Source organism: Staurois parvus, unplaced genomic scaffold (genome assembly GCF_062004578.1).
Source record: "Staurois parvus isolate SC_StPar_1 unplaced genomic scaffold, SC_StPar_1.0 ptg001083l, whole genome shotgun sequence".
NCBI classification, from domain to species: domain Eukaryota; kingdom Metazoa; phylum Chordata; class Amphibia; order Anura; family Ranidae; genus Staurois; species Staurois parvus.
In genome coordinates this window covers 1,095,450-1,106,830 of record NW_028318879.1, presented here as the reverse complement: position 1 = coordinate 1,106,830, position 11,381 = coordinate 1,095,450, and the positions used below count along the sequence as shown (strand labels likewise).

At 39.2% G+C, this 11,381-nt stretch overlaps 1 protein-coding gene across 1 annotated transcript in view; it reads right to left on the bottom strand.

The window, feature by feature from the left end:
• Positions 1-467: 467 nt before the first annotated feature.
• Positions 468-11,381, bottom strand: part of LOC149440450 (putative ATP-dependent RNA helicase DDX60) — a gene marked incomplete at its 3' end in the record, with an annotated part of 218,315 nt that continues 207,401 nt past the window's right edge. Inside the window, 3 exon segments of the mRNA XM_089658599.1 lie at positions 468-597; positions 2,497-2,615; positions 7,645-7,786. Coding sequence (XP_089514725.1) covers positions 468-597; positions 2,497-2,615; positions 7,645-7,786 — 391 coding nt within the window.

Below are 11,381 nucleotides of genomic sequence, written 5' to 3'. Positions count from 1 at the left end.
TCCTCGCCTTCCCATTGGTCACCCGCCCAGTCCGGACTACCATTTGCTCCACGCTGGTTACGGCGCTGGTTTCCAGCATCCCCAACGCTGAGAGCTGATGGCTCTCACTCTACTTCACCTCTGGATCCGGGGTCAGGCTGACACCATCGGCCCTCCAATGGCCAAGCCGAGGATTAACTTAGATGCTTACTATTCTCCTATCTTTGTGAGTAGCTACTGGCTATTACATTTCAAAAATTATTTTAACCTACTGCACTTAGGTTGGCCCCTCCTTTTGTTATTTATATTTCCTACAGAGTATTGCATCACTCTATGGGAGCTGCAACTGCTAGTGCCTATACTATGGACTTTATGTGACACATTTTATGTTTTTTATATATTTATTGTTTCCTTATTGTTGCTGCATTTGTTCAATTATTTTTATTTCACCACGAGTGCCCCCCCCCCCCCAGTGCCAATTATCTTACTGGTTCCTTTCTTATATTGTGAAGGTACACTCAAAGCAGGACTTAACGTTTGGCAGGAAGGTCCTGCAGACAGTGGTCCCACCATAAGATAGGTCTGAGGATACTTGATTATCCTATCAGGTGTGCCATCCTGGAAGGTGAGAGGAGAAATACAACCATTACTTACCAATAATGGTATATCTATGAAACCTTCCAGGATGGTAAGACTACTTCCTACCCTGTTAAGGGGGGAGAAAACTCCTAAAAGTACTACGTGGTAAGTACCTAGGTAGAATTATTCCCCTTGTGGAACGTTTTCAGGAGTTACTTTATTACAAACTGAGGATCAAGAGGAAGGGTGGGGACTTTTAACAGCTGTCAATAGATTGTGTTTCCTGTAGGGAGGACCCTCTCATCTCTCTCAGGTGTGCCATCCTGGAAGGTTCATAGAAATACTGTTATCTGTATGTAATGATTTTAGTTTTTGAGGGATTAACCCAGCAGTGTAGCATGCAAGACTCCCTGGATGACTCTACAACACAGTTAATAGTCACAGCAGACAGCAAGTCTTGGTGGAAACACACAAGCAGTGTATTTACAGAGTCTATTTCCAAGATGCACAAGCATCAACCAGCAACACAAATACAAAACCAGAAAATCAATCTTTGCCATTTTGGGTGCTTATCTGTCATCCTGGGCAATAACTAACTGTCTTGGAATAGCCTGCTGCTGCCCAGGCCCTACTGTCAACAAAAAAAAAAGAACAGTCCTCGCCACAAATTATTGGTTTTAAACACACAGGTAGTTTTCTGCTCCCCAGTCTGACATGTGCAGAGTATTGGATTACAAGGTGGAGAATTGTCCCTATTTTTAGAGTCCAGAGTAGTGAGATCTACTTTAGCTGGGCTCATTAACCCCTCAGACAGCTTTTTCAAAAATTTTAGTGTTAGGGTCTTAGAGTTATTTTTATTAAGATACCTTACTGGGCTCTTTGTTTCCTTTTTGTTCGACTATGTAGTCTACCTTTTTATTGGATGGTTTCAGGGTATTGCTGATTGTTTTTACTTTTCATTGAATTATAAGTAGAATAAACCCCACAATGAAGAAAACAATGCATTTTTGTCTGAGACAATGGGGGAGATTTACTAAAACTGGTTTACTCAGAATCTGGAGCAGCTGTGCAGGGTAGTCAATCAGCTTCTAACCTCAGCTTGTTCAGTCAAGCTTTGCCAATAAAACCTCAAAGCTGTTTGGTTTCTATGCAGAAGTGAGCCTGATTTTGCATCCTCCAGCTTTAGTAAATAAACCCAATGGAACAATTCTAAAAGATGTCACCGCTGGATTTCTCACCTACATAGCCAATATTTTTGCAATACTCCATTAGCCGTGTAGCTGATTGGCCTGATACGCTTAAAATCCCACAGTATTCCTGGCCTCCTTGTTAATGACCAGTGTCTCACCTCTGTTCCCTAGTTCAGAATTCTAATGATTGAAAAAAATACTAATGTACTGTATTGAATTTCTTATATTTCTTATATTTTGTTAGCCAGATGAGTGCTTTACTAAAATATTTTACTTCAAAATACTTTGATAAAATCTAATGATACATTTTGGCTGGCATATGTTCAAAACAGAAAACGTTTTCTTCATTGTTAGTAATAATCTGGTCATAATGTGTTTACCATTACCTTAAATAAATATTAGGGATTAGTATGTTATCACATACAATATTCTTTTAATGTAAACTGACAAAATAGAGATCTATGGACGTGAGCAGATTTTAGCAGACGCCACTGGCCAATAGATCTAAGAAAAATATTGGCCAGCTTAGCTGTCCTGACCAACAGAGCTGTTCCTAGAAGATACCAGTGGAAATAGAAGTGTCTAATACATACATAGGCATTGTACCCTGCACAGTACATTATTTGACATTCAGATTGTGTCCTGAGGATATACTGCATGTCTATATTGCTGGAAATGTCCTTCCTTGACATATGCTCTAGATGACAGCTCCTAAAAGTTCCAGTCACAAATATTTTGTTTCCCTTACCTTTGACTGATAGAAATTTTGAAGTGAACGCCTGCATGGTGCTAAATATGATCTTCCAAATAGATTTGCCAGTATCACAACCAATGTTTGCATAACAGAGTCTGGAAATTTTGTTGAGTCTAAATGATAAAAGATAGACAAGTAATTTTCATTATTAAGCTTTAACAAACTATTACTATGTAATTTCCTAATGCAAATTTAATTACATTTAATTACATTTTAATCAGTGACTCACTGAAAGCATACTACTTTAAACAAGGTAAAGCTGAACTTGGGTTTGAAGGCAAAAATACTCAACAGTGGGGTCCTCCTTAGCACTGCAAAATGTAAACTGCTTGATTTGTCTAGGGGGATGATGAATAATATGAATTAGTTAACCTTTTTCTTGCTCCCTGGCAGCAGGGCGAACCCTTGGGGTCTTCACGTACAATACAATACTTCTGCAATTGAAGAGCAAGTTGAAGTAGCCTCAAGGGATCAATGGTGCTGTATTGAGGATGCCCCCGGGAACATGAAGTAAGATAAAATATTTCACTTATTTTAAATAACCCTAGACAAAAAAAAAGCAGTTAACCCTTGCAGTGATTTGGAGGGGATCTTCAGCCTTCAGCTTTAATTTGTATGTATAACACTTAGAAGCAGTTTAAAGCATTGGAACCTGTAGTAAACTCTCCTAAAAAAAACTCCAATCAATTGTGCCAATGAGAGACTGGGGCTCTGTCAGATCTGGTTATTAGGAAAAGCATAGGGCTTACCAAAGGACCCCCCAAGACCTATTTGGATAGGAGGCCTAACATTAACTCTCTATTAAAACTGGCAGATAATAATGGATAATTAAATGATTATTAAGTGCCCTTTTTCTTCTAAACATGGGTATTTTGCAAAATATCTGATCAATCCCCCACAAACGCTAAGGTTGGCCACATAGTATTAAAGGTGTAAATTTCCAGACAAACACAGACTAAAAAAGGAAACCAGGTTACTGGTAAGTACTGGGCTCTGCAGCACCATATTATTTTTTTTAATTTAAAATGTAATAACTCTTTAAATGTTGTACAGTTAGCTGATAGTGCTCTTAGCCCATGTTAAGGCTCAAGTCAACTTAAAAATATACATTGTTTCTTACATTTATAAAAAATAAAGTTAAACTGAGGTTTCATTGCAAATGATAAACTAATAAAATCAGAGTGCAGAAAACAGTAAGGGGTCTATATGTATAGAAACCTTTGTTGGACAGATGTAGCAATCATTCGCCCAGCCCTCACAAATTCTGGCTGTAATTTGCTTAATACGTTGATTTCCTGTAATCATCAGCATCATCTAGTGGCCATAATATAATGTTTTCCTAAACTGCCTCCATCAGGCAAATACTGAATTGTGGCCCCTAGTTAGCGTTGAAAATCATAGTGACTCAACATATTAAGCAAATTATGGGACAAATTTGTAAGAGCTAGGCAAATGCTTGTGACATTTGTCCAACAAATTTTTTAATACATAGACCCCTTTGTTTTTAATGTCTTAGGCAGGCCAGACATTATACTTTTTTTTTTGTTCAACCAGCTTGTTGAATGAAAAAAGTGTTAGTACAATTCTTGTTGCCTGATGCCTGGGACATGCAGTTCCGGGCGCCGGGCAAGAGGTTTTTCTTCACATTTAGCCTTGCTGCAAGCAGCAGCGTTAGGGGAAATCCTGCCACCTTCCACAGGCTGTTCTATCCCACTGGGACACACAATCAACCAGTAGACACTTCCGCCAGCTGATCATAGAGGTGGACTGGAACTGTTCTATCTCCCTCTATGATAAAAGAAACTGGAAGCAATGAACATACATCACGCCCGGTTTCCCCGTATGTAAAGGGCACCATTTTTTAAAAAAGAAAAGCATTTGTTTACACTGATCACGGTGTGAACAAATGTTTTATGGCAGAGGAGGGATGTCCCATCCCCCCATGCTCATGCACACAAACAGAAATTGTCCCACACATGTGAGGTATCACCTCAAACATCAGATCATGAGCAGTAATTCTAGCACTAGACCATCTCTGTAAATCTAAAGTGGTAGCCTGCAAAGGCTTTAAAGTGTCACCTATGGATAGTAAATTTACATTGTTGGTTGCCGTTGCACAGGCATGCACAATTTTAAAGTGACATGTTTGGTATCCATTTACTCAGCGTAAAATTATAATATTTATTTTACTAAAAAATTAGTTATGTATTGTGTTATTTTGTACTAAAATTAAAAAAAGTTGTAATTTAAAAAAAAAAAGATTTTTGAAAAACTGCTTTGCATATATCGTGTGACATAAACATTTTGCAACACCCACCAATTTATCCTCTAGGGCCTCTGCTTAAAAAAATATAATGTTTAGGGGTTCTAAGTAATTTTCTAGCAAAAAATAAAAAATTATAAAAGTTTAAGTCATCATAAAGGCCCTTTAGCTTTCAAAAGCCCCAGACATTCCTAAAAGCACCTCTGCCTAATAAAAAAAACATCAACCATTCATATTTTCCACCCTGGTAAAAAATTTTTTTTTTTTCAGGACAAGTATATTGTTATGATGGACAAGTAGATTGGGATCCCAATTTAGTCCCCAGACAAGTCGTTTTTTGTTTTTTTTAATTTCCATACCCTTGAAAGTGCCAAATTATTTGATGGATGATTGCTTCCCACTGGGCTATTGTATTCTGACAGTGGGAAGCCTCTGCCATCAGAATACAATGATCAGTGTTACCAGCTATAGCTAGTGGTACTGATCAAGCAAAGAAAACCCTACAGGCTGAATATATACAAGTTGATCCAGAGATCAACTTGTGTACAACCAGCGTGCTCATAGATAAACTAAATTCACCTGGTCCCTGCTGAACCATCTGAATTATGATCCAACTATGGCTGGCTTTATAGTTGGTTACTTTAGTCAAGCAACCCCAACAGAAAAGTATTTGCACAGCATTAGTCTGTTGATAAAGCCTGTTGTGCTACAGTGAGCAGAGCAGTGATAGCAGAGCTGTAATTGTGAAAATGCTAGGGGAGTTTCAGACTGCTGCAGAGAGATTACTACTTTCACACAGTGTGACACTTTGATTACTTTAAGTTGAATATTTATCTTATAAATTATCTGATTACCTTCAGGGACCAGGAAGCTTTTTATTATCTTTTTAAGGAAACCATATTTAGCAAGTTTTGCTATCTTATTGGTTGCATTAACTTGATTGATGTGTCTTTTTACAAACTAACACCACTATGTACTTGTACTCAAAGCTTCTTGGCTCATACATTCCCCATTATAATGTTTGCTCAAACAACAGCTGAACCTTTTGAGCATGCCTGCACTCTTTTTTGTTGAGAAAAAAAAAACAAATCCCCCCTGGGTAGTCAATGCACAATGCAGAGATTTTAACCACATCCCAACTGCCCTATAACAGATATACTGCTACAAAGCGGCAGGGATGGGCAAAATCACCATTTTCCAGGTAGGGGGTACGCGAATTGCAATTCGCGTCCACAGCTGTCAATCACCAGGTCCCGGCCAGTGATTACCCGCCAGCGCCCGGTGATTACCGATCATCTCCCATGCACCAACACACCACCCCCCAGTAAAACACTCCCAGCACACAGTTAACCCTGTGATCGCCTCTCATGTTAACCCCTAACTGCCCAGTGCCATTAGTACAGTGTCAGTGCTTTTTTATAGCACTGATCACTGTATTGGTGTCACTGGGGATGTCAGTGACACCAAGTCAGTTCCCCCCAGTGTCAGAATGCTGCCACAGTCCCGCTATAAGTCGCTGATCGCCGCCATTACTAGTAAAAAAAACACATTCCAGTATCTATACCGCCATTTGTAAACGCTATAACTTTCACGTACATCAATTAATTTACACGTATTGGGATTTTGTTTTAGCAAAGACATGAAGCAGAATACATTTTGGTGTAAATTTACGATGAAATTTGATTTTTAATGTTTTGAGTAATTTTTTTTACTGGACATGCAAAAAACTAAAAATGCACAGGCGATCAAATACCACTAAAAGAAAGCTAAATTCATGGGAAAAAAGGACGTAAATTTCATATGGGTGCAGCGTTGCATGACCGCCCAATTGTCAGTTAAAGTGACGCAGCCTGTAACGCAAAAAATGGCCTGGTCAGGAAGGGGGGTAAATCCTCAGGAGGGCAATTGGTTAAGAAATGTTGTTGCAGATTCCTACCTGTGTCTGCTCTGAGGAAAAAATGGTTGGTGCTTTGGATACTGTGTCTGAATCGGAGTGCAATTTTAGGATTCTGATGAGAAAAGTTGCAATGTCTGCATCCCTTTAGAAGTATCTCACCAAAAATTACATTTTTGTTGCAGAGGATGTCTAAAACCTGACTTGTATACTAGTGCAGAGTTCTTCAGCCAAGCATGAAATGACATTTCTAGGGGCGCTCTATACACCAAGTGTGTACATAAAGCCTCCAGGTTGCCCTATTGCTATGAATTTTACAGAAAAACGACAACACTGCAGTTTGAATAAGAAAGGTAATTTTTAATAACATTAAATTACACTATGGCTTGCATAGCAATTGTGCATGCCTTATTTTTTTATTTGCTATATTTTATTTCTACAAAAGTGGTGTTATACCCTTTAAGTTAAAGTGTATGTAAATTCTAAGAATACCTTTCTTTTATTTGCTCCCTTATAGTATGTTAAATATACCAGAAATCCTATGCGCTTATAACTTCCTGTGTCCTGTTCCTTTGTGGACAGTTACCAGTTAACATTGTTCCAAGCCATCTCTGAATACAAAACACTTCCCCCTGTTATGGAGTGGGGGAGCTGTTATATAATCCTAACACACTCCCTTTCTAGGGTGTCAAACCCGCTCCTCATGGATACAATACAATTGTTACCCTAGGACAGGAAGTGTGTTCCTGGCAGGATCCCCAGGTGAAATAAAGACGAACAAAATTAATCCACCATATCTAAGGAGAGGTAAGGAATACCTTAATTTTTTGTTCTTGAGTTTAGATACCCTTTAGATCCACGAGACTGTTTCATTAGTGAGCAGATTTACCTGATGAGGTGGCCATTGAGTATGTATCTATTCAGTTGTATCTTTTCAGAATTGTCTTGTAATGTAATTTAAAGAAAATTGACATTAAAACCGTACCTTCGGGTAGTGGCTTACACAGCTGATGAAAAAGACCTTTTTCAAGAAAGGCGACAAATACAAAATTAGATGGCTCATGATAATGTAGATGAGTAACAAGTCCTGTAAATTCTGTGGGATAACAATCTTCGTTCAGATATCCCTATCATGAGATAAATCACAGATATGTGAATAAATATTTATAAAACAACACTTTACCAAGTACAGCTGAAATACTGTAGCAACCTCGGATTTCTAGAAAGCATACAATTGCAGTTCATGTGCTGATTATGAGCTTTGAGGAATACAGTTCAGACAGTAAAGCTGGCCATACATGGGTCGAATTTTGAAAGAATTTTCTTTTGAAAATATTTTCTAAGAATTTTCGTTCGAATTTCGCATCATTAGTGGGCCACAGTAAAGGCCAATTTTCTAGTGACCATCGAATTTGAGTGATTGGGCATGTTGGAAATGTTTTCAAAAATGAACAAATTTCTAATCAATGATGGAAGAATCGTGCGAGAAATGTAATTGAAAAAGAATTGAGCATGAGCTGTGACTTGGAAAGAAAAGAAAATTCTTGGCCACGAAAATTCTTTTCTGTGGCAACATGAGGTGAAATTAAACACTTTGTTGGTCGAATTTCGAAATCAATGGTGGTACCATCGGACTACAAAATGCACAAATCTTCTGAATTTGACCCATGTATGGCCTGCATAAGTAGTGTGAACAGAGTTCCATGAAGCTCCTATATGGAATGGTCCAAATGATAGAGATGTGAACATTTAATGAAGGCTAAAGAAAAGCAAAATGCAATGCGGGAAATGTGTCAATAAAGTTACAGTCATTAGATCCATGAATGTGCCGCAGTTTTCTAATCTGTCATAGAAAAGCAATAGAGTTGCATTTCAACAGTTGTTTTATCACATTATGTTACAGATTTGCCAATTTGTTGAAATTTGCCCCAAAATAGCACCTAGAAAATAAATTACAGCTAAAATTTAGTTTGATTATATTTGATTCCTGTTTTCCCCTCATCAACATGCTAATAAATGTTTACATAAAACTATTGGGGGGGCATGGCTTGGATGGCCTTGGGTGCACACATGGCTGCCTGAGTCTCTTTAACGGGCCTACCTCCACTCAGCTGCTAGAACATTAGCAACAGCTGAAATTGGAAAACAAGGTAGGAAAAAGACCTCAAAACTCCATCCAACCCACCCAGCACCCCTATGACAATTTAGGACTACTCTGGCTTCAGTGCAGCTTCACAGCAGTTTCTGGTCTTGTCCTGGTCCTTCCAAGATGGCTTCAGCTCCAATGAACTGTTTGGCCTATACCACCATCTAATCTCTGCAGCCACCATCCATCCAAAACTGAGATTATGGCTGAGGATTATTTTTGGCAAGCCTTTCTAGAGAGTGACACAGACTGTGCCTGTGCCCTCAGTGCTCTAGCACTCTCCTGCCCCCAGATGGAAGGCTCTCTCCATAGGCCCATATGTGGAGCGTAGAGTGACAACTATCCATACGGATTCCACACCTCTCCCCAGCTGGGATCAATGCTCACTGATTCAGCAGTCCTCCAAACTTACATAGCTCTAGCACTGAAGTATACCCTGTTGACCACTGTGCAGAAGGAAGGGAGGACTCTATTGTAGCAATTGTGCATACAGAGATGGACGTGGTCATCCATCTTGCTAAGGATCCTCCATCTTGTATCTTTTCTACTCCCAAACCAGCTTCCCTCCAATTTCCCCCCTCCCTCAGGAATGTGTTCTGTATGATGCCAGGGATCACAGGCACAGTGGGAGAGCTCCATGGTTATAAATCCCAAACTAGCTGGTGCCGGGGTGTCTGTTAGCTTCTCAATCTGAGATATCGTAAAACCATAAACCAGTCCTTCACTGAGCTTCAAAGACATTCCAGCTAGCTGTAAAACAGACTCACATTTAAAAATCCCCTTTTCCATATAATTTTATATCTGGAGATATGGAAGACTTACAAGGAAACCAGGCATATATTCAGATTGGTCACTTTAATACAAGTCGGCTGATATATTACACCCCCTAGCTGAAATCTACAGGAGAGCAGAAAATAATATCTCCTTAACCGTCCCAAGCAGGTATGTCATATTAAATATCTAGATGTTCAGCAGATGCTTCTGCATATTAATCTACTAGTGGCAAGGCTGCTAGTAAGGGTAAGTTATGGATCATGATGTAAACTGAGAGGGATTTTGGTTCTAGCTTGGGTCTCCGCCTGCAACACCCTCCCCAAATGAGGCGATTGGTTCTCTGCTTCAAGGAGACACCCTGCTGAGTTCCTAGAAAGGCTGTTATGCTTGGAGCAGAGAGTTAAGTTGAGTAGGTCGTGTTGAAGTTGAAGAAATCTACCTTTTAACATCGGAACCAACTTTGGGAGATAAGGCACCCTTTTGGCTCAGGAAACTTGAGCTGCTTAACCCAGGACTTTTGGCAACTACTCTATCTCTCTAAACTTCTTTCTGTTATCTCTTTGCTGTGTTATTGCTCTCTGTATATATATATATATATATATATATATATATATATACACAGTGGGGATCGAAAGTTTGGGCACCCCAGCTAACAATTTGTATTAATGTGCATAAAGAAGCCAAGGAAAGATGGAAAAATCTCCAAAAGGCATCAAATTACAGATTAGACATTCTTATAATATGTCAACAAAAGTTAGATTTTATTTCCATCATTTACACTTTCAAAATAACAGAAAACAAAAAAATGGCGTCTGCAAAAGTTTGGGCACCCTGCAGAATTTATAGCATGCACTGCCCCCTTTGCCAAGCTGAGACCTGCCAGTGTCATGGATTGTTCTCAATCATCGTCTGGGAAGACCAGGTGATGTCAATCTCAAAGGTTTTAAATGCCCAGACTCATCTGACCTTGCCCCAACAATCAGCACCATGGGTTCTTCTAAGCAGTTGTCTAGAAAACTGAAACTGAAAATAGTTGACGCTCACAAAGCTGGAGAAGGCTATAAGAAGATAGCAAAGCGTTTTCAGATGTCAATATCCTCTGTTCGGAATGTAATTAAGAAATGGCAGTCATCAGGAACAGTGGAAGTTAAAGCAAGATCTGGAAGACCAAGAAAAATATCAGACAGAACAGCTCGCAGGATTGTGAGAAAAACAATTCAAAACCCACGTTTGACTGCACGATCCCTCCAGAAAGATCTGGCAGACACTGGAGTTGTGGTACACTATTCCACTATAAAGAGATACTTGTACAAATATGGTCTTCATGGAAGAGTCATCAGAAGATAACCTCTTCTACATCCTCACCACAAAAATCATCGTTTGAACTTTGCAAATGAACATATAGACAAGCCTGATGCATTTTGAAAACAAGTTCTGTGGACCGATGAGGTTAAAATTTAACTTTTTGGCCGGAATGAGCAAAGATACGTTTGGAGAAGAAGGGGCACAGAATTTAATGAAAAGAACCTCTGTCCAACTGTTAAGCATGGGGTTGGATCAATCATGCTTTGGGGTTGTGTTGCAGCCAGTGGCACAGGGAACATCTCACGAGTAGAAGGAAAAATGGATTCAATAAAATTTCAGCAAATTTTGGATGGTAACTTGATGCCATCTGTGAAAAATCTGAAGTTAAAGAGAGGATGGCTTCTACAAATGGATAATGATCCTAAACACACCTCGAAATCCACGGGTGATTACATCAAGAGGCGTAAACTGAAGGTTTTGCCATGGCCTTCACAATC